The sequence below is a fragment of the Manis javanica genome, chromosome 8 (assembly GCF_040802235.1).
Source record: "Manis javanica isolate MJ-LG chromosome 8, MJ_LKY, whole genome shotgun sequence".
NCBI lineage: Eukaryota > Metazoa > Chordata > Mammalia > Pholidota > Manidae > Manis > Manis javanica.
Window position 1 is genome coordinate 43219487 of NC_133163.1, and position 24689 is coordinate 43244175.

At 36.2% G+C, this 24689-nt stretch overlaps 1 protein-coding gene across 6 annotated transcripts in view; it reads right to left on the reverse strand.

Annotated features, from left to right (window-relative positions):
* TMEM260 (transmembrane protein 260) overlaps positions 1–18169 on the reverse strand; it is a 69033-nt gene extending 50864 nt beyond the window's left edge. For 2 of the 6 annotated variants that reach the window (XM_017661292.3, XM_017661284.3), the window contains exons 1-3: positions 17901–18169; positions 13164–13195; positions 12292–12443 (exon numbers count right to left, since the gene is read on the reverse strand). In XM_017661292.3, the coding sequence (XP_017516781.2) occupies positions 12292–12443; positions 13164–13195; positions 17901–18060 (344 nt within the window). In that variant the 5' untranslated portion in view covers positions 18061–18169. Of the gene's footprint in view, positions 1–12291; positions 12444–13163; positions 13196–16909; positions 17023–17900 lie in introns of all 6 variants that reach the window. The other 4 variants (XM_017661301.3, XM_017661309.3, XM_017661317.3 and 1 more) reach the window with 3 other exon arrangements.
* Positions 18170–24689: the final 6520 nt, after the last annotated feature.

The following is a 24689-nucleotide window of genomic DNA, read 5'->3' on the forward strand; positions in this document are numbered from 1 at the left end:
CATTGCCCACTTTTAAAACTGATATATAATAGACATTTATATTTTTATCATTAAGTTGCAGCATGCTTCTCATCTTCCTTTCAATACATTTTTAGTCTGCTGAACATAGCCAGAGTCAATTGCTTGCAACCAAGAATCTTCAAACACACTGCCTTTACCCTTTATAATTCTACTAAGTTTTCAAGGGAAACTGTGTGAACACATTCTTAAAATAAATGCTGAATTTTTCATTGTTTTGTGGAAAATAGAAGAGAGGGAAGTATGCCCAAGAGCATAAAGTTATGTGTGTCCATACATAAAATATGGAAAATATGAAACATTTTGAAGGGCTCGTCATTTTACTATTTTTCATAATAATGTATATAGCCTAAGTCTGTATGAATTTCACTGATTTCAACAGCCTTTTACAATTTAAACTGTGAATGTCCCTTAAAAATACATTTTAACACACTGCCTTTAAGTTTGCTTGTTGCTGAAATTCAGAATCCATCAACATTAACTGACCATATAACATGTACAAATTTGTGGATTAAGAACAACAGAGATAATTTGAAAAATGTGTTTAAGAACAATGCAGATAATTTGAAACGTGTTGTGGGAAAACTTCAAGCTGAGGAAGGATACATATGAGGACTCAGAGGCAGCAGTGAATGCTCTGCTGAGACTGAGGGCTGAAGAAGACTGTGGGTGTGGAGCAGAATGTCTGTCTGCATGGCTGGGAAAGGGCAACAGCAGCCTGAGCAGGGCCTGGGAAAGCTGGATGGAGCTAGGGTTAGGGGCTTTCTAGGTAGGCAGGATAGCAGGACAAGACAGAAAGGGAGTCTGCAATGAACCATGGGGCCTAGATTGGATAGGGATGGAGGTAAAGCAGCAGCGTGCCAATGAAGGAGGTAAAAATGATGAGCAAAGGGTTCTATGTCTCAGTCCAAGTGAAGACAAGCATAGGGGCATCAAAGAAATGAGTGAACTGGAAGCCAAAGTCATGGCAGGGAGTGGACAGTGGATTAGGGAGGGGACGCTGAATTGTTAAGGATGAAGACAGGCCACTTATGCAAGACTGGACTCTTGTTAAAAGCAGTCCATGATGTAAATGAGTTTAATAAAGCTGTTCTCAAAATTGTAAGATTCTAAGCACTTGTCTCAAAAGAGACATTTTACATTATCTGAGCATGCTTTTTCACCAAAATGACACAGAGAAATGAATAAAGGGCAAGCTGACATCAGGGATGATTTCATGAAGGTGTTTCATAGCCGTGGCTTGGCTTAGCATTAGCTTCACTTTGTCCACATCTGCAGTCTCTACCCTCTGCTCTCACCTTATTGAATTAGCACCCAATGCCCATGTAACGGCCAAATACAATAGGCTTTCAGGAACTCTCTGCTGTGTCAGTCACAGCTCCAGATATGCTCTACTGACTTGACATCTGGGACCCCATATTCCTGATGTTCCTTCTATGCCTCTGATCTTCCTTCTCTGTTTTCTCAAATGGCCCCTCTTATTCCATAAACTCCTTGAAAGCTGGGGTTCCATTTCATTTTCAGGCAACTGTTCTCACTCTGACATATTCTGCCTAGGTGGCTGTATCCACTATCTTGATTTCAATTGCCAATTACAAACCAAGGAAACCAAATGTCTAGCACTACTTCCCCCTTAGTTTTGGACTGATCTATCCCCAACTGACTGCTGTATACCTCACCACAAAGCCACTCAAACCCTGGATGTCCTGCAGAATCTTTATGTCAACATGTGCAAATGAAGGTCTCATCCTCTTCCCTAAAATGATTCCTGCTCCTGTATTCTCTGATAGTGACTGCCATTATCTACCTAGTTTAGAGACCTAGGAGTCATCATTAAAGCTCCCTCTCTCCATTAAACATATCTCCTGCCAAATTTTATTTCATAAATATTTAAAAACTCATTTTCTCTCTATCGGAACCCCCACTGCCCTGTTTCAGCTATGATCATGGCTGCAGCTCACACCAGTACACCAGCTTTGTTTGCTGTCTACCTGAAGTTCTAGGTCCACCATTACCACAAGACTGAGGGATCTAAAACATATTTGATCTTGTACTTTTCTGCCTCCAGTCCTTTAATAAGTCCTCTTTGATTATAAAACATATTACAAGTACTTCATCATGATAGACAAAACCTTTTATGATCTGGCCTCAACCTATCCATAGCTTCATTTTTTATGTAACCCATCTCAAACTTTGTGTTCCAGCAGCACTGACTGACTTGTACGTTCCTGTACTTACAAGCTGTTAGCCCTCCACTTTGGCTTCTTTGTACATGAGGTTCCCTATATTTGGAGCATTGTTTTGCTTTCACTTGGCCAACTTCCACTGATTGTTTACAACTCAGCCTAGGCATTATCTTCCCTGAGTTTTCCCTAAAGTACTTTCACAAAGTCTAGAGATAGCTGTCCCTTCTCCAGATTCTCATTAAATTAAAGGTACTAAATAGATAGATTTTTCTGTACTTCTACAAAAATACAATCCTGAGGAATAAAAAATTTTAACCATAGCCTAACCAAAACATAGTAAGGAAATCAGATTTAAGGAATTTAAAATCCTCTAAATAATCTATGAGAAAAGTCAACAGAATTACTGATAGCCATTTCAGCATATTAGTGCATCTTAAAACTAAAAGTATATCTAATTTTATGTGTGTATGCCCCTAGAAAAGCTATTTGATTTTTTTGGAAAACAATGTTCCCCACCTATATATATTTTATTATTTCAAATATACTTTATCTTTAGTCTTTAATGTTTTCCAAACAGCAATTATTTCTAATGACCTCAACCTAAGTCCAACCATTCTCAGTGTCCTATAGAATTACCTATGCCATTATTTAGAAATTACCTGTTTTTAAAATTCCAAAAAAGTGAAAGAAAAGATGATTTCGGTATTGGGGTAAATTTTGTTTCTTTAAGAACCATGTCCTTCATTGTTGCTATGCTTAACTGTTAATAAAAGTTGTTTCTTAGCAACAAATGAACTTAAGGGAAAAATTAAAGGATTCATTTTGATTTGTTACTCTGACTTTTTAAGAAAATAATGTCCATATGAATATATCTTACAGAAACGAAATAATCATTTCACCATTCTGTGCTTTAATTCAAGTGTTTAAATATTCTTTGGGTAAGAATATAGAAATCATAATTTGCTTAAAAGCATTTTTTTCATATTACATAATTCCTTGTCTATAAAGTAAATGTTGTAAAGGAAATGAGAAAATATAGAAGGTTCACAGTTACTCAAATTGCCTTTCATGTATTGACTGTAAAAAAGGTCCCTTACATTTTCACAAATTCTTGTGAAATTTCAAGCAAAATACCTCAAAGTTTCCATCTTCTGTCTTACAGAACCAAGTATCAATGAACCATGCATATCAATAAGCCACTAAAAATTTGAGATAAAAAGACATTACATGTGCAGAATATTCACTTCAGTGGTCTGCAAAAATCACAGTGATGAATATGGCTGAAGGCAAATCTGATTTTTAAACTTGTTAAGCAAACAAGGTAACTGAGCAAGCACTTTTATCTGTTTATTTATGAGTTAAAAAAACCATTTTCCTATGAATCTACAAAATTGTTAGAGCCTCCAATCAACCAATTGTCTGTTTTGATTTGCTGGAGTCTTTTGCTACCTTATGACCCGTACAATTATGAAACTTCTCAGTGAAGGGTGACGTGTAGTGAATGATTAGACAAGTTTAGTTGCAATCTATTTTGGGGAATAATTCTAACCAGAACTCACATGCTCCAATTTTTCTTCCTGAAAAGTTTACAATATATTATAATTTATTTTTGGCAGAGCTGAATTACATTAGTAGAGTGAAACAGTATCTGTAAATCTTACTGCATGTAATACTGTCAAATAAAGTGTCAAATAAAGTCCAAGTTTCTGGCTAAGTAATCTTCCTTTTAAAAATATGCCCAATCTGATATTCTTTAAGCTTGAGTTTTAAATGAAGTTGTTGCTGTGAGCCCACAAAATGTGTTGTCTGGTATCATCCATAAAGTCAAATGTATATATGGACTATAAGTATAGTAAGCCCAAAATAAGACAAAACAATTGTCATCTACTCATAGACTCAGTCTGATGATATTTTTCCAAATAAAATTACAATAAAAAACACCATTATGTTTTCACTTGGCAAGCCAAGTACAATTCACCATTTTAATTTTATTCTATAAAATAAATATGCTTAATTATTATTTTTTACAAAGCAAGGAATCAGTTAATAAATCTATTTATATACAACAAATATGCTGAAGTGGCATTTTAAAATTAGTTCATTAAAACAAAAATAGTCTGAACTATTTTCCATTTTAACTTAAGAACATTTTATGATGAATTAGAATATGAGAAAAAAATGTTCCCAGTCTCAATCTAATTCTCACAGGAGGTCAAAGGAGACATTTCTTCAAATGAAATACATATTTTTATATATGACTTATAGAAAAATAACATCTTATGAGGCTGTGTGAAGAAAAGATCACACATGTCAGATACCATTACTATGATCATTTTAATAACCTAACCACTGTATTGTAAAAGATAGTCACATGTCAATACTAACAATCAAAATTAAGTTTTTACACTGAGAGAGGCATGCTCAATTTTCAAGGTTTCATGCTGACAGAGTAAAGCAATGATATAGATGATTCAAAATGCCAAAGAATCTAAAAGGCACTGAAGTATGTTTCTTATAAATTAACATATTTTTGTTACATATAGGATATATTTTGTAATATATTTTTAGCAAATAAATCTTTTTAATTGCTTTTTACATGGGTTAACACTAAAATCCTGTAGTTCATATTTTAGGAGAGAACAGTGGTTAGTCAATGAAGAAAGATACACCAAAAGTATGACACATAGATGGGAAGGATGGTCAAGTATTTAAAATTTCACACAGATAATGCAAGTAATATCATTGGGGTAAAGAATATGTGATGCTATTAAGAGCATCCTAATAAATGTGAAGCTCAGAATTCTCTAGTTAAAAATGTAAGTGCCATCTTTTTGATCCACAAAATCCATGAAACCTGGATAAAATTCCTAAGAAAGGTACTGATTGTGCAGTAGTTTTCTCACTGATGGAATACCATTCATCTGTTGACACAGTGGATAAATAAGGAGGTTACAATTTATACCATTGACAAAGGTTTGCTGTTGATGATAAGGTATATTTTTCTTTCTAGTACATGGTATTTGATTTTCATGTGTAGTCACATGTTTGTCTAACCTTCAATCAAAAGGCAAATAACAAATCTGAAATTCTTTCAGAATACACATTTGATGTGCCTCATAAAATTCATGAATATATTTGTCTTCAGTGTTACTTCCAAGTGCAGAATCCAACATGCAGGATATACTAGTCTCCTTCTACCTTCTATACTGAAAAATCCTTCTTGAAGTATGTAAAATTGAGTAAGCAGGCCACAAAGCAGCATCTGAGCATTACTGTTAAATATATTACTATTAGTGTCAACTCACGCTGACAACTGAAAAAATGCAATGGATTACAGGGAAGGAGTATGGTAGAGCAGTATACAATTAGTAGCAAACCTACCACCTCCAGCCTCCGAAGTTCTTATCTTTCTGGCTCTTGTTCACGAAAATTATATAAATGTTAACTCTGGCTCATTCACATAATCAGCACCCATATATTTATCTCTTCATCGTACCTGGAGAATGGTCAGACTGGGAAGCTAAGCTACTGGAAGGTGCACTGCTGAGCCTTTCTTTCCATGGTAGTTTACTCACTGCTTTTTCAACAAATATGTATTGAGCATCTAATATGTTCCAGGTACTCTGTGGGCAAATTATAGTCAGTGGCCATTTAGAGAGCAATAGAATCTAATTTTTTTCTGTTCATTTTGAAGTTGAGATCTAATGCACATAAATCAATAATTTAGGACATGGCATATTAAAGCTACATCTCTGAAGCTGCCACCACTACACCTAAAAAATGCAAAACATTTCCGTCTTTAATAACTTTACAAATAATCCCTTTTTTCCACATTTTATAAAGTATGCTTTTGCTCCAGATAAAATCTTACCAAGGTTTGTTTTATTCCACAAAAGGAAAACTGCTTCTACTCTGAATTTTCAGCTACATAAATGTCAACTACCAGTACACTAACAGGACAAGTACAGGGATTATTCCTGATTTAAAACCATTAATTCAAATTGGGAAAACCACTTAAAAGCCCTCAATATGAAAAAAACATAACTGAAGTGGAGGGAGCAAGACTGTGAAAGGCCTCCATAAATAAAATGTTATCATAATTTCCATTAGAATTAAAATTTTTGTATTAACCAACAAATGAAAAAGCCATTCAAGGTTCAAAACAACTCCTTCTGTTGTATCTCATCAATTTATACCTAAAAATCTGAAAGAAAAACACTAACCTGGGCTTTCTAGGAAGCACCATCATATACTTTACCTATTACTAAGTATTCATGATATGCCAATGGGAGGCAATAGCACAGCCTAGTTTAAAACGGCTTCCAAATTACAGATTTTCATCAATTTTGTTTGAAATGTTTAAAAACACGGACACCCAAAATCAGCTTGTTACTCTCTACAGTGTATTTCATATACAGTAGCAAAACTGAAACTGGTTAAAAGTATATCCAGAATATTACTCTCAAAATCACTGGCCAAGGTATGTCATAGCACTAAGTCCTATTTTACTCCAAACTTAGAAGTGTTACATAATTTTTTTAAAGTTAAGATATTAAAGTTATACAGAGTAAACTTAAAAGGTGCAAATAACTAAAATCAACAAAATGAGGGTATTAAATTATTTTCACCAGCAACACTAACCAACTTATTAAACAATAGGTTTAATATTAAGTACTTTTATTATGCAAAGTTATAAAGTATATCTTAATATTTCAATTCCTTAAGATTGTTCTGTTTATATGGCTTTGAAAAAGCAGCAAGTCTGTACAAGTTATAATCTATAATTTTATTTGTAATTTTAAGAAATATATGCATTTATCATCATAGCCATAATGACTGATGACTAGTTCCAGTGGCAAAATCTCAGCAGGAAACAGACTTAGCAATTTAAATGTTTTATAAGTTTTGGTAATTGAGGAAACTTTTCATAATCTGACATTTGTTAAAACCACTTATTAGAAATTATGCAGCACAGTAGCTGTGGAAATATGAGCTAGCTTCACAATTATAAAGTCAGCCTATGTAGCCCTTTCCTATTGTATATAGTGGCATAAACCCCACAGCGGCCTATCAGCTAACTGGCAGGCAGGGGGCTGCTCTATTCAAAGTGAGAGATACAAGCTGCAGGGCAAAAACCTGGCAGCTCCCATCTGACCCCACAATCCCCTACTGGTGACAGCTCCAAGCTCCATGGCAAATTAGGCCTTCTCATATTACAATTGGAGAAGACAGATTCCATTAGCAGTATCTGAAATTGAGTGGAGAGCTGCACTGTTATCAGACTTGACTCATAAGCACTGCTATTAATCAGAGCTATGATAGCATTTATATATTTCAAGCTATCTGCTGCTGCTGTGATATTCTGCTACAAAGGGTTGATGGGACTTAGGAAAGTGAACAATAGAGCTTTCTGGGAAAAGCAGAGTAAATCAAGAAAGTCTATGACTTCCGCACATTCTGAAGGGATTGTGGTTTACATAAATTTTCTCCCAATTGGAGATTGAGCTCTTCCTCATCTTACACATGGGATTTAGTTGTCACTCAATGGTAACAGCTGTGAAAAGGTGAAGCGGCCCACCGCTCAGAATATTGCCTTCGCTTTTAAAGCAATTAACCCATGAACAGGAGGATACCTGGTGATATCAAACGGATTAGGCCAGGCAGTGCATTATTAACATTTCCTTGAACTAATTCTAACTCTGACTAGCTGTCAGAAAAGACTCTACAGTCTTAAAAAAGAGTTTTTGCCCTGCTTTTTTTCCCCTTCAAAATGAAGTGCTGCTATTGGAGCCTAATAGGTCCTCTACTTATAAGAAAATGCAAATGAACCAAGCTCTTAATATGCTTAACCGTCTGAGTCAATGCAAGTTTAATACAAGTATGAGAGAAATATATGATCAATTAACTGGGGATCAAGAAAGATATTTCCCTGAATGGAAATTAATGCTCCAGTACTTTCCATTCTTCTTTGACTACAAAAACTTGGTGACTATTTGTTACTTATGCATAGTTACCTCTGAAATTAGGAAGAGCTTTGTATTATTCTCTATGGCAATAATCTAAAATACTCTTTGAGCTGGAAACTCCAAATGTCCCTTAAGCAGGAGATTCTACATTCTCTAAGGTATGGCATTTTAATTTTCTATTCTTTACTGAATGGAATCTTAACTGAAGCTTATGTAAGAATATGAGCAGACACAGTGCTCAGAATCAAGTGTTCCTTTTCCAAAAGTTTAATCAAATTAGTTTTAGCAGCAGCATAATGTTTAGAAATATTTAACTTCCACAAAATAAAATACTGGCACAAAACAATCTGCCAGAAGATATTTAAATATGACTGAAATTGGTTGCAAGTTCTTTGTAGCAAGCAGGTGCAGTTTCAATATACTTTTAATTGCTATTAACATCCATATATTCTAGGTAACATGGCTGACATTATGAGATCTGACTTTTTATTGTATAATGTTAATTGTTAGACAGTTTTTATGCAAATTTCCTGAGACAGTGTATTTTAGAAAAAGTATTTGAAAAACTGTTCATTAATGGCTAGTGACTTTGTCTGAATTTCTTTAAGCTAAGCACTGAAATTTGATTATAAAGACTAAAACAGTTTTACTTTCAATTCACATGAGTGCTCAACAGATACTGTTGAATGAACTCTTCCATAGTTCCATTTGGTCCATGACAGTTTGAAAAGTATATGCTGACTCTGAAGCCTGTCGAGAATATGATCCCTACCTTATAACTACCAAAATAAATGCCCTCATCTGAGATCATATGCAATTTAAATCTTCCCTGAGGTAGAGAATTTTCATACAATGCTATCAACATATTCATTCTTTTAGTGATACCAGAACATATGAAGTGTAAGCATGTTAATATTTAATGATAGTGGTATCAGTACTCCTTTCTTATTAAGTACATAGGACATAGTTTGATAGTTCTTATTAGTTTGAAATTCAAGTATTAAGCATTGCTAAATAAGGTTCATATTAGTGATTTACATTACCTGTAACTTTTTAAATTTTGTATTAACAGGATATGTGAATTTCAAATAGGACACTTTAAAAATCATGCTATCAAACTTAAAAATCATTTACTTCAATGGCCTTAACAGAGAAAATCCAAGTTCCTATAAATCACTAACTGTATTATACAGTCTTTAAATACACAGATGTACACATTAGTAAGATGCATGTTATTTCATATAAATGAAATGTATTAGATTGATGCATGCTTTAAAATACCTCTGAAAGGGACAAAACATAAATAAATACATACAGAAACAGCTGCCATAATCTTACTATTTTGAATTCAGTGAACTACAGTGACACATACAGCTTTCAATGTGCTGTTTTACTCATATGCTTTCTACATTAGAGCAAAGCAAATATAAATGAGTTCTTGCCAACCATTAGGAAAGATTGACAAAAAATGCAGTGTTAATGACATCTTACGGCTTTTAAAAGCAAGAGAAAGATGCGAGGAAAGCAAAAATTACATAGTAATTGGAAACAACGAATAAATTGTTCTTTCAATCTAAGTCATGTTTACTGAAAAAAAATGGAGCTTTTTACATCAACACATTTAAACAGAAATTTGCTTTTAAAATACAGTCTTTGTTTAAAAAGTACAGAAGGTCTTTATGTCCACCCCAAGAGCTAAATATAGTGAATGCTATGTGAACAATTACCTGAAAAAAACCTAAACCTGTTAAAAGAATTAATTTACTGCACACCAGTCAGCACTAATCCTACATGTACAGTAATGTTCTCTTAAGTGATGGGGGAAAGAAAGAATAAAACTGTTGCCTGGATCAAAACCCTTCAATATCCAGCAACAAAATACAATGATGATTTGGTCTGTAAATGAACAAAGTAGTTAAATGTCTCCTAAACAAATTCTGATAAATGAGTCAACCTGTAAAGGAGCACATTCACTGTACGCTAGGACTGGAAAAAAGCCGTCACTATAATGGCTGTACAAAAACCGTGTCCTGCTGTTGGGTTTATAGTCACAGAAAGAAGGTTTTAAAGGTTAAGTTCAGGTCATACAACAAATGAAATTGTAACAAGCCAGCTGACATTGTATAATGTCTTCTTCCACTCAATCAATAGACTACTGTTAGTCCTATTACCATAGAGATGGCCTGCTCTTTCCTGAAGGGTGTCTATTGTTTGACAAAACAGATTTGCTACTTGAACTAGGTTATTCCCAACGGACATGTACCTTGTCAATTATTTGTATTTAAAATAATGAAGCATTTTCATATTAAGATGCAGTATGTAAGAGATAAAATTGTTAGATCCTTTTTCTGAAAGAAAGCAACTTTTCCAAAGTACAATATGACTAAAACTACTCAAATATCCCTTTAGTCATGTTAAGAGTTTGATTTAAAACATATGTCAGCAAGCATACAAATTTATCACAAAGACTGCATATATTTTTAAAAGGGTCACAGGCTGGTGTGCTATCCTAAAACCCATTAAATCAAGCATAATAATAAAACTATTTCAAAATGTGGACAACTCAAAGGAAAATTATTGTCCAAAGTTATCTGGATTCTGTAAAGATAAAGATTTTTATATATGATTCTTACAATGGTTTTCATGTGGAATAGCACCCACAGTTAATATATTGAAAAACATGAAAAAGTTTTAGAAAATGAATCACTTTTTTGCATAAAAGCTATTTACATACATATAACATTTAAATATATGTATGTATTATAAGAATGATCTTGTAAAATAGAGATGAACCATCAAAATAAATACAAGTATTAATTTTCTTTAAATGTCTTTGTCCTAACTGTGAAAATTAATTATTCAGACATTCAACACAGGAAGGTAAGTTCTAAATTTCCCAACCTAGATATTTAAAAATAAAAATGATCAGTTTTTCTCGCATTGGAAATAAAGGCAGGTTCTTGATTATAAGACTCAGAAGATACAATTCTAACAAAGATTATTCTAATAATTTAGAAAAAGAAAGTATTCATAACATTAATCAATCCAAGCATTTCATACTTAAAGATTTGGCTATCACTGAAAACTTATAAAACTGAAATAGAAACAAATTAAATAAAATAGACAAAATTTTAGTAAATGATCAATAATTACAACATTTGAATCTAAAAGCTTTTCACAAATAGATTTAAAAGTAAACTTTAGCCATAATTATGTTAACTTTTACCTTTCTATAAATAATTAAGAGGGAATTTTAAATGAATTTAGCCAAAGGGCAGTATTATGACTAAAGGAAATTAAAATATTAGTATTTAAAAATGACATTTGAAATTGTCTATTCAAATTATACTGTATTTACATAGAAAATTTGTTTTTATAGTAAAACCTGCAATAGTTTTTGAAAGAAGTGTTTTAATTTGGTTTTCTCTTTAAAGGAATTATAATTTGTATTTTTCAACATAATCCTTTCAGGCATAAGTTAGTTAAGAATAAAGGAGACAGAAACAACAAAGACAAATGAGTTTACCAATATCCTAAACTAATGACCAGTTTTTTTAAAAGCAGGGTAGCCTTCCAAACTAAGAAAGCCTTTTATCAGTGAAGTAGGGTCTAATTTGCTTATCTTCCCTACAGCTACAATGGAACAAAAAGAAACCTTACTAAAACCACAGCCAAATCAATTTCCTTAGTAAAAAGCCTCATTCAAAAAGTATGCAAGTGCATATTTAGAACACAATGTAGTTAGGTATTAGCTCTGCACTGATAGGCCCATCAGCAATACTCTAATTAAATGATATTTACCATTTACCACCATTTACCAAAAGATGAACTTCATATTCCTGAATTAAACTGGCCCACCTGCATCTTCATAAAATGACAAACCTTATTAGTTCTGCCTAACCATAGAACTGGGATAATGAACTGGTGACACCTTCACTTCATTGTATGAAGCACAACCAACTGTGGTCAAATGCATATGAAATTACCATAAATTAAGTAAGTGAAATCACATGAGTGATTAGGAAAACCATTCAAGCGACAAATTTTTTTTTTTAAGTGTATGTACCTGGGCCATGTCTCCAGTTAGTCAAAAATTAATTTTAACTTATCAACTACTTTACCTGAAAACGGTGAAAAAAAGTAATGATGCAGCTACTGCTCCAAATAAGCCACACAGAAGATTGACTCGGTAGGCAATTGAACCAAAAGGAAATAGGGTAATTGCCAGTTTAGCCACCAAAGTGAACAAAGGATAGCCAGGAGGATGGGCAACCTAAGGAAAAATTAGCAACAATTAGAAGGTTTGCATCTAGTAAAGGAAGATCACGCTAGCTTTAATTGAAAAGTAACCCTTTCTCAGGCCACTTATAGACTAAAAGTCAATGACTAAATGTTTGTATAGTGGTTTTCTATTGTAATCCTCTAGTGCCAATACAAATAAATATTTTCTTTAGTGGATTTGGCAGCATCTATCACATGATGTGTCACTTAGAGAAAGGGTGACATATTTCATTGTCAGTTCTTAAGCAGTTTGTTCTCTGGGTTCACAGTACATTAGGGTCATTTAAAAGGCTATTGAAAAAAAGCAGGTTCTGAAATACCGTATTGGTTAGGAAGTTGAAAGACCACACTGCTATCGGATTACCAACATGCTGACAGTCCTAGGGTCTTGCCTAAAGCGATCATGCACCACAATAAAGTTTATTAAATAATAAACTTATTAAAACCGTTAACCCGATTTATTTTATTCTCCCTAGCTTATACAAAATTTGAGGTGATAATAAGCCAGCTACTGTACATATAGTTAAGGCTTTGCTTTATAATTTAGTTTAATTGGATTTAAAATTTAAATTGTCACATACTGTACTTACAAGTTACTAAAAACTGGGGTTTGAAAATAAATTAATCTACTTTACTCCACGCTTAATTAAACTTTCTTAATTCCTAAAACTGTTAATGAAAGCATTGATTAAACAATAAAACTAATACTTACTCCAAGCTCATGTGCGGCTGTGATCAGTTCCCCTGTGAAAAAATAATGTAAAACCAATAATTACTATTAGGAAATGCCACTCCTCCAAAGTTTTCAAAATCCAAATGCTTGCACTGGGGTTTTACATTAATTTGACTGGATAAAACTATAAATCTGTAGAGATTTAACAGCATGAACTAGTCTAAGAATATTTTCTCCTTTAGGGTCTTACTGAACAAACTATCTTTGGTAGTTTTAATAACTGGTCAGTAGTAACATAGGTGAATTCTAGTTTTTAAATATGCTTATTTTCCCTCCTGAAAGTCATATACACTTGCAAATATATAAAAACTCTGATAGAACATTAGTGTAATATGCTGTATTATCCCTCTAAGAACTTAGTACAAACTGTTTATAAAGATGCAAGCTTGATATGTAAAATGTAGACATCTGAGGTTTGGACATTCCATAAAATGTGCCATTCTGCCTTATTCTGGCATTTGAATACTTCCTCTACATTAACTAGGTTGGATATCTTTAAATGATTGCCAAATGCTTATAGCTCCAGTCATTTTGGTAAGCTCAATTACCTTTTTTTCAAACCATTAAATCATATTATTTACATAGTCCTTTGTAATTCCTCACCATTGGTGATTATTTCTAAAATTATGATGCAGTAATTCAATGCCTACTTGTTAATATTTTAAGTATCCAGAGCCCAGGGACTATTTCCAAGTCATCCTGCATACTGTGTTAAGAAATTGATCAGTATCAACTGATGGTTTATAAAAGTCACTGTTATCTGTTAGGAAATATCTATTTTATATCTTTTAATGCAAAAATACTCTCTATTTAAAAAATTTTACTGCCCCAGCCCCAATTTAGACCTTTACCTTTTTTTGGCCTGGACTATGGGACTACCCTTGACAGCCTTCTAATTTCAATTCATCCTCATATTCAAATCATTTATTACTGTCACCCACCCCAACCTCACAAAAAGGTTGGATGGTATCCCAGTCTAAAATTTCTCAATGGCTGCTCTCCACTTACTGAATGAAGTTCAGATTTCTCAGCATGACATGCAAACCCTCTATGGCTTCAACGTCCCTTTACAAGTCTTTTATGAAACCAGTGCTCACCTGCTCACCTCTGTCAAGTCTGATTACTCACTGTTTGCATCTCTTATCACTCATTTGCACACCCAGCATTCTCCTAAATTCAAGGCCTATTTCAATTGCCACCTTCTCAGTGACACCTCTTTCCATATGCCCTTCCCCACCCTCCCTTATCAGATTAATCACTTCTTCCTCTTTCAAAGCACTTGCTTGAACCGCTCTATTTACTCAGCTTGTCTTATATTCTAGTTAGCTGTTTTCATTTCTGTCTTTTCCACCAAATTGAAAATATCCTATCCATTTCAGGACCTGTCAAAACATCACCACCTCTCCCTCCTCTGGTCACACAAAGAATCTAATTCGAACCCTGCACAGAGATTGACAAAAAGATGTATCATATCATCAACCTTGCTCCTCAGACACCCATACCTTAGGTGAATGACTGCTTGCACCATGAGAGCACGAGAGGTACCCAGGACAGACATTGCTCACATCAGTCACTTAAGGGCACCTTTTAAGCTTTCTGGAGACATTCAAGAGCACCTTAGAAACCAAAAGCACTTTTTGCAGCTAACATACTTTTAAAAATTGTCTGTAGTCTAAAAACGTTTAAAATAACTTCCCTAAAAATATTTAAAATAACTGTCAAGGATACTTCAGTGTTACTCTAGAATTGGTTAGTTCTATCTTCAGTTCTAAACTGTTTTAATCAGCTTTTCTTCTATTTCTGTTGTGATGAAGCACAGTGAAGTTCAGATTTTCAAGGTCCCTATTCATTCTCCTCCATTTAAAATGTATTTAGGATTACATTTAACATTAAGAAAAATAGCCTATTTTTCTCTAATTTCCTAATGAAGAGTCAATATGCAGTTATTCTTTACTGGAGCTCTGTTGATAAAAAAATCTTCCATCACCAACTCTTTTAAAATGTTAAACTAAAATCTAAATAGTAAAGACAGGACTACTCGGTTTGTTAAATACATCCTTGATAAAAAGCTAATGGGAAACACTAATTCATAACTGAGTACGATAAAGAGAAAGTGAATAGTTAAAATAAATCCAGAGTCCTTGTTTCCTCCCAACCCTTCACACTAGGATTTCTTCTAAGTCCTACTAAAACTGCATCAGAATTACCTGGATCCTTTTTAAAATCACTTTAAGACTACTTGGCTCGCATGCCCTCCTCATCCCCACCCCAACAAGATTCTCTGGCATTGGGGTCCAAGTTTCCTAGAAATTCTTGAGTAATTTCAAGTTTGAAAACCAGCTTTTTTGTCTGGGATTCAAATTGATGGCAAGCTCAGAGTTGTTAGCAGATGCCTAACCTTTACAAAACCCAGCTGCTCTATATTATACTTCTTATGTCAACTATACAATTATACTTCATGTATCAAGTCTGTTAAAGACAGTATCCTTAAAATAGATAAACTAATTTTTCCCAAGAACAACAAATAGAAGTGAAGGCTAGATTCCTCCCCCTCCTCCAAAGGATCATGGGCACACCTGCCCATAAACGAACTATGTGTATAAAGTGGTGCACATTGTAAATTTGGCAAGGCCACACATGAATTTATAAATTAAGACTTATTAGGAAGAATAATACATGCTTTGTACTGGTTTTGAGATGTGCTGTTTATTGATTTAAAAAGTATATTTCATAAAGCACAAACATTCGAGGAGAACAGTACATTCAACACAAACAAAATTAAAGACATGATTATACAAGTTTTACTGCCAATCCTTGGAAAGTTTATCATTCCCAAAAACGAACATAAAAATATTGGAAGCAACAACTATTTAGCATCAAACTAAAATGTCTGGTAACTCAAAGTGAATAGATAACTTTATTCTTTGGTAGAAAGATAAAAGTATGAATAAAGACAAGGCAACAATCACATTTTTTAAAGACTTTAAATATCACTATGTATGTGATGAGAGATTTTAACAAAGAATTTAGAGCAGGTTAAGAGAGCATGTTCTGAAGTCAGTCTTCTGGGTTCTTTGTTTGACTGCCCCTACTTCCACGCTGTGTGTGATCTACAGTTTTGCCATCTATAAAAAGGAAGATATTGATAGTACCTACCTCATACAGTAGTTGCTGGGAAGATTAAAATGACAATACAAGTAAAGCTCTTGGAACAGTGCTTGGCACATAGTCTCAGTGTTATTATTATTCATCCTACCCCCATACTTCAGGCTCAACCATGGTAACTGTCAATACTTTCTTCTTTTTTTTTTTAAGGGACAGAGCTACCTAAGCTCTGAGCAATACTCTGCTGTCAAAACTCTCACAACAGTTATTTCTATTATTTAATATAAACCTTGGAAAGAGGGAAACTCCCTTCCCACTACAACAGTGAAACACTGCACCTATCTGTTCAAAATGACATGAAAGAATAAAGGTGATAACTTATAAACGGAATATCAAGGATCCTAAATGCGGTAAGTAGCCTTGAAGATGGCTCCCAGTGATTCCCAATTCCTGGTATTCTCAGTGTGTAATACTCTCTCCCACAAATGTGGGCTGGCTTTACTGACTAACTTAGCAAGAATAAAATAGAACAGTAGTATATATCACTTCCAAGATTAGGTACAAAATAACACAGGCATCAGACAACTTTCTCTTGAAAGAAGTCAGCTTAACTGACTCACTTGGCACATAACTGGATTGAGTTTAGAAGTGAATCCTCCCCAAGTGGAGCCTTCAGAAGATGGCAGCTCCAGTCCACACCATGACAGCAACCTTGTGCAGAGGGAGCACCCAGCTAAACCGCACCCAGATTCCCAATCCACAGAAAAAGGGAGAAAATAAACCTCTGTTTTTTTAAGGCTCTAAATTCGGGGGTTTGTTATCATGCAGCAAAAGATAACTAGAGCACTCAGTTTTTCTATCTACAGATTCACTACTCAAAGTTACAGCATCATTGGTACAAATTTACTGGCCGTTATTAAACATCATTGGGTAGTCACTTAACTCGGCAGCAAAACAAAACCTGGTTCTTGTTTCTCACCTCAATTACTAATGTGATTTAAATGGCCCATGATTTTAATATAAGCTTGCTTTAAGACACAACTGGCTTCCACTCAATTTCAAGTGTTCTCCCCCAAAAATTCTGCACGGAGGGTTTCTTTTCAACATTCAGGCTTCAACTAAGTGTCACCTCCTCAGAGGCTTTTCCTGACTAGGCATTCTGAAAAAGCAGCTATCTACCCCGCTGTCAATCATATTTCCCTCTTACTGTCGCAATTCATGACCACGTATCGGTAGTTTGTGCGTCGTTTACCCGCACTAGGCACTTCCATGATGCCTGCTCATCACTACTGTTATTCCTCATGTCTGGAACACACTAAGCACTCAGTAATATTTCTGTACTAAAAAGGAAAGGAAAGCAAAACCTGAGGGCCAGAAAAATTATCTGGGGAGTGAACAGGTCGGTAAGTCCCCAGGTGAAACCAACAAGCCCGGTCTCAGAAGCCTGGAACCTAAAGAAACCAGTTGCAGGCATGGAAACCGAAACTGATCTGGAACGCAAAATCCGGCGGTGGGTGCTGGTGGGGGTCCGGAGGACGCGAGCTGACCGGCCGTAGCGCGAGCAGTGTGGCCGGGAGCGGGGCAAGGGGGACGGCCCTGAGCGTACTTTACCCGAGTCTCCCCCCGGCACCGAGGGCGGCAGCGTGAGGGTGAACACGGCGGCCACCGCAGCGAACACCGCGACGCCCCCGCAGAGGCCCCCGGAGCTCCGCGACCCCACTCGGGCTGCCCGCCCCCTGGCCGGGTCCCTGCCGTCGCCACGGACACCCATAGGCCAGGCGACCGAGGAAGGAAGACGCGCCGGGCCCCGGACTCCGGGATACACAGAACTCCGCAGCCCGTGAGCGAGCGCAGCCCGCGCGGCAGCTTCCGGTCTGGGCCTCCGCCGATCGGACTGCACCTTTCTGCTCCGGGGAGGGGGTAGAGAAAACGCCAGGCCTCACAAGAGCCCAGCCCTGGGAGATTTCCAGGAGCGCACCTCGCGTCGAGGCTTGCAGAATTATAATGTGCTTTAAAGTAGCTCAGCACAAGGTAAAAAGCCTTCTTTTAAGAAAGCAAGCCTGGGCACGGGCTGCCGTCTCTATGGATGTCCCCCCTTTCACACTGACTTGGTCGGGTCCGACAGAGACAGAAGTTGGGTGGAAAACCGGCGGTGAGGAAGGGCTGCCTCTGTCCCCTATGGTGTGGGGTGGAACTGCATGAGAGGCGCAAGATCGCCAACCGGAGCCTCATCTGCCTTAAAACAAGGGGGTGCACAAACAGTATGCGCAAAGGACGCCAATACATATATTAATCGCCTGGGTACTGCTATTAATTATAAGCCCATGTGGTAATTACTAAATCTCTGACCTATTTTCAGAGAGATTAAAATAAACTAGTTGTTTTTTTTCTTCTAGCATGATGAAAACTTGTCAGATGAGTTGAGAAACTCGAATTTCTATGGTAATAAAGTTGTCGTCTGCCTTAATGAAGAGGGGTATCTTGGTGGAGCTTTGATCACAAAATAGAAAATGAAATGGAGGTATTGCGCTTTACAATTAACTGCAATGCAAAAAAAAGGGGGGGGGAGGTAACTATTGGACAACCATATAGCTGGAGTCTTAGTAAGATTTCCAAGCTTACATTTTACATTATTTTAGCAATTATTCCAGAGTAGATAGAGAGGAGGGCAATCTTGTGATGCATCTCAAAACACACTGAAGATCAGTGACAATTTGAAATGTGTTACAAGAAATCTGACAGGAACACAGTGTTTCAATTGCAGAGTAACTAACAAACACCTACCCAGATTGACAGTCATTGTGCCAGCATACTTTAGCTCTTCTCCCGTACTTACATAATGCTTTCTCAGCTATATTGTGAATTCCTGGAGGGCAGAGGCTGTGTGATAGGTAGCCAGCTTCTAAAATGGTTCCCAATGATCCCTGACTACTGGTATTCACTCCCTTAAGTAATCCTCTCCTCTTGTGCGTGGGCTGGATATAGTGACTCACTTTTATCAATCAGGCAAAAGTGACGGATGTCACTTTTGAGATTAGGTTATTAAAGACTGGCTTTCATCTTACTAAAATAGGCTGCCTTCTATTTCTTTCCTGAAAGAGCATGCCAATGATTAATACTGAGCCAAGCATATACTTCTTCCCTTTTTTATCCATTTTATCTTTTGCTCAGGGGCTTTATAAAAAAGATGAATTTGTACTATGGCAAATTGCTCTCAAAAGGTCATAATTCTTTACCCATGTTTGGAAGGTAGAGATCAGTGGTACAAGTATGAATTTGGGAGTTGTCGTTTAAGGATGAGATTAATGAAGAAGTTCCTAGAGGCACAGTGTATCAAGAACAAAGTTGAGGTGAAGTGCTAGCCTGTATCTCATTCAGGGAACGGCAGATGAGAAGAGTGGATGGGAAGGATGTGTCACAAGAAGCTAAGGAGGAAATGGTGTCAGTGAAGTATATGCGGCCAGCTTGTCACAGAGAGGTGAAGAATGATGAAGGGGGCCATGTCTAGGTTTTATGGGCTTTGAGTTTATACAATTTGAAGAGTCATGTAAGCAAAATAATACAGAACTGTATATAAAAAATTAACAGGCATGCTAATGACCAGTCATGAAATTTAAGCTTCGTTAGCTTCACCATTAATCTCCTTTGAGAATAAAAAACGGCCAGTTCCTGTGCCTGCTTCTGACTCTCACTAAGCCTTCGCTCCTCCCCGAAGCACGTTCTTTTCCAGGCTTCAGTGATAGCACATTACTTTGGCTTTTCTCTTACACTGACCTCTCTGCTCTGGCTCTGCTTCTGTCAGACCTCCAAATGGTAGAGTATAATCCAGGGGACTATTTAGAGACAGAAAGTGATGAAGTAAAGATATATAGAAGGCTAGAGATGGAACCAAGGAGGGAAAAAGAGAAGGGATGAAGACAGAAAATATTAGAACTAGGAGGGAAATTAAGGTAACATGTGACAGTTGGACTTGACCTTTGGGCAGACTAGTAAAATATAAAAGGTGTATTTAACTATTATGTGTACTCTGCTTAATTCCACTGTGGGTTAGAGATAGCTACTATAATATATACTATAAGACAGAAAATATGTCTGTCACTTAGGATTCAACCAGAGAAACAGAACTAGTAAGAAAATGAAAGTCTAACTATAAATAATGTTGGCAAGTGTGTAGAACCATGGGAATGTTAGGAGTATTGTAAACTGGTACAACCACTTTGGAAAACACATTTTTCTACTAAATACAAAGATATGGAGAACCTATAACCCAACAATTCCACTTCAGATTTGTACCTAGAGAAGCTGGGGGACAGATAAACAGAGTTCATAGCAGTATTATTCATAAGAGTCCCAAAATAAGAACAGTCCCAAATACCCATACCAATGGAATAGAGAAACAAATCCTAGTGTATTTATACAATGAAATGCTATACAACGAGGAGAATGAACAAGGTACAGCTGGCTACCATGGAACAAAGTGATGGCTCTCACAAATGACATTAAGCAGAAGAAGCAACTTATAAAGTAATTCAGTTAGAATGATTTTAGTTATTTAAAGTTGAAAGATAGTGAAACAAAACTAATTGTTTAGAGATACAGCCACAGAGTTTTAAACTATAAAAAATAGAAAATCATCATAACAGATGTTGAGATGATGATAGCTCCTTCTGGGGTGCATGGGGGCTATGACTGGTGGGGGGTGTCATATGGGCTTTATGGAACTTTGATGTTTCTGTTCTTGACTTAGGATGGGGCTACATGGGTATTGATAATTATTCATTAAGCTATTTATAAATGTTTTATGCAGTCTTCTATCTCTATATCTTATAATAAAAAAAGTAGACAGGAAGGAGGGAAGATAATAGAGCAGTTGTTTAACGGACAGTTTTATAATAATGCTAATCAGAATATGACCCTGTAGTCTGGTGTCTATCAGTATTCTTTGAAGTCTTAATGAACCAATTTTAAAAAATGAAACTCTAAGATATCACTTAAAAAAGGAGTATTATTTGAAGGCACAGAAGTAAAAGATTAAAAAAGCTAAACTAACTATGAAAATTAGAAGCATAAGTGAAGACTTTAGCAATGAACCAAATCCTCATTGTGTCTGGGTACTCAGTAGATAATGTCTTAAATTGATAAGTCAGCAGTTTGTTCTGGAGGCCTATTATTTAGGGAGGTAATTATGAGAAAAACCAAAACCAGAAATGGTTTAAAATGGTTGCTTCTGAGAAGGTAGACAGGGGAGGTAGGATGAGAAATAATTGCTTTCATTATAAGTTGTTCTAAAGTGTTATGTATGTTGTCATGTGCATTAGATTACTTTGAAAAATAATAGGAAAATATTTGTAAAGGATCAAATGAGAATTTTTTAAAAAGGCAAAACCATAGCTTGTTTGAGTTAGATATTATAATGCACATGAAGAGCCTGAAACATAATAGGTGCTGTATAAATGTCCTGAATCAGTTGTTTCCTGTTTGAATTACATTTAAAGTTTTTCTTATTTAGTTAGCCTTTCTATTTCAGTTTGCAAATATAATTTTATCCATTATTAGAGAAATTAAATGTTCATAAAGTATTTTGAAAACCTTTGTTCCAGTTCTCTGTTTTCATGTTAAAAACTATCCCAAAATGTAGTGGCCTATCACAACAACCATTTATTGTATCTCACAGTTTCGTGAGTCAACAGGTTAACAAGGCTCAGCTAGAAGAATCCTCTGCTTCATGTGGCATTGACTGAGATCACATGGTGGTATTCAGCTGGCAGATGGCCTGCAAGGTCCAAGAAGCTTGCATTACATGTCTGATACTGTGGTTGGGATGGACGGAATTCTGGGGTTAGCCAAAACTTTTGATCTGTGAGGTCACATGTGGCTTCTTCAGCTTTGTAGTCTCAGGGTACTTAAACTTCTTATCTGCTCAAGTTTCTCAGAGTTATACAGGCCAAGGAAGAAGCTGCAAGGTTTTGTTTTGTTTTTTAAATTACATGGCCTCAGAAGGGCCAGAATGTTGCTTCTGGTGTATTCCATATATCAGACAAGTTACTAAGGCCAGCCCAGATTCAAGGAGAGAGAAATCAGACTCCACCTGTTAGAAGGAGTAGGGAAGAATTTATAGTCATCTTTATTACATCTTCCAATAAGATCCTTGCTATAAAATAAAGAAAATACAGACAGAGCATTAAAGATGGTGGCATGAGAGGTGAGACAGAGGCTTCCTCATAAAACCGCTTATAATATGAAAATACAATTAATACAACTAATCCTGAGAGAGCAACAGGAAAGAGGACTGCACCAGACTGCATGCACCTGGAGGAATGAGCAGACCTCACGGAATGGGGTAACATACCAAAGCCGTGGCCTGGCGGGAACCAAACCCTTCCCCCACCCCAGCTCACTGGCAGAAGGAAGAGAAACAGACTGGGGAGGGAGTGGAGGCCTGGGACTGCTGAATACCTAACTCTGGAGATCTGCTCTGGGAGCACAAACCTACATTTCATGGTGCTTTTGTGATACTTTTGTGATTACGGGGTTGGAAAGCTAAGACAGGCAGAATTCCTGGAGAAACTGAGATTCCAGCTGCTTGTGGAAAGCAGGGATCCATATCTCGCTGCTCTGGGACAAAAGCTTATACCTGTGTGATAGGCCCACTGGTTCAGGCAGTGGAGACAGGCATAGCAGCTGGGAAGCCGGAAAAGCTCTTTCTTTCCCCCAGGCAACAATACCGCTCCCCTGAAACCCCCAACATTGCTTCAGGGGTTGAGCAGTTCAAGAGTAGAGCTTATGGACACTACAGGGCACCATATACAAATATGAAATGCCAAAGGAACATAGTACAGAGTAAAATTAATATAACCCCTGAGAAAGATGACATGGACCTCATGACTCTTCCTGAAAGGGACTTCAAAATAAAAATCATTAACATGCTAATGGAGGTACAGAAAGATATTCAAGAACTCAGGAATGAAATCTGGTTCAAGATCCAATCATTGAAGTGCACAATGGATGGTATTAAAAGCAGATTGGATATGATGGAGGAGACAATAAATGAAATAGAAACTAGAGAAGAGGAATACAAAGAAACTGAGGCACAGAGAGAAAAAAGGCTCTCTAAGCTTGAAAGAATATTGAGAGAAATGTGTGACCAATCCAAACGGAACAATATTTGCATTATAGGGGTACCAGAAGAAGAGAGAGAGAAAAGGATAGAAAGTGTCTTGGAGGAGGTAATTGCTGAAAATTCCCCAATCTGGGGAAGGAGATAGTCTCTCAGGCCATGGAGATCCACAGATCTCCCAACACAAGGGACCCAAGGAAGACAACACCAAGACATATAGTAATTAAAATGGCAAAGATCAAGATAAGGACAGACTATTAAAAGCAGCCAGAGAAACATATAAGATCACATACAAAGGGAAGCCCATCAGGCTAACATCAGATTTCTCAGCAGAAACCTTATAGGTCAGAAGGGAGAGGCATGATGTATTTAATGCAATGAAGCAGAAGAGCCTGGAACCAAGATTACTTTATCTGGCAAGATTATCATTTAAATTTGAAGGAGGGATTAAACAATTTCCAGATAAGCAAAAGCTGAGAGAATTTACCTCCCACAAACCATCTCTACAGTCTATTTTGGAGGGACTGCTATATATGGAAGTGTTCCTAAGGTTTAGTACCTGTCACCAGAGGTAATAAAAGCACAGTAAAGAAAGTAGAACACCTAATTACTAAGCAAATGCAAAATCAAATTAACTATCCCCAAAGTTGATCAAGGGATAGACAAAGAGTACAGGATATGATACCTAATATATAAAGAATGAAGAAAGAAAAAGGAGGAGAAAAAGAAAAGAACCCTTAGACTGTGTTTGTAATAACATATTAAGTGAGTTAAGTTAGACTCTTAGATAGTAAGGAAGTTAACCTTGAACCTTTGGTAACCGCAAATCTAAAGTCTGCAATGGCAATAAATACATACCTATCGATAATGACCCTAAATGTAAATGGACTGAATGCACCAATCAAAAGACATAGACTCACTGAATGGATAAAAAAACAAGACCCATCTATATGCTGCCTACAAGAGACTCACTTTAAACCCAAAGACATACAAGACTAAAAGAGAAGGGATGGAAAAACATATTTCATGCAACTAATAGAGAGAAAAAAGCAAGAGTTGCAGTACTTGTATCAGACAAAATAGACTTCAAAACAAAGAAAGTAACAAGAGACAAAGAAGGACATAAAGGGGTCAATCCAACAAGAGGATATGACCATTATAAATATCTATGCTCCCAACACAGGAGCACCTACATATGTGACATAAATACTAACTGAATTAAATGGGGAAATAGAATGCAATGCATTCATTCTAGGAGACTTCAACACTCTACTCACACTGAA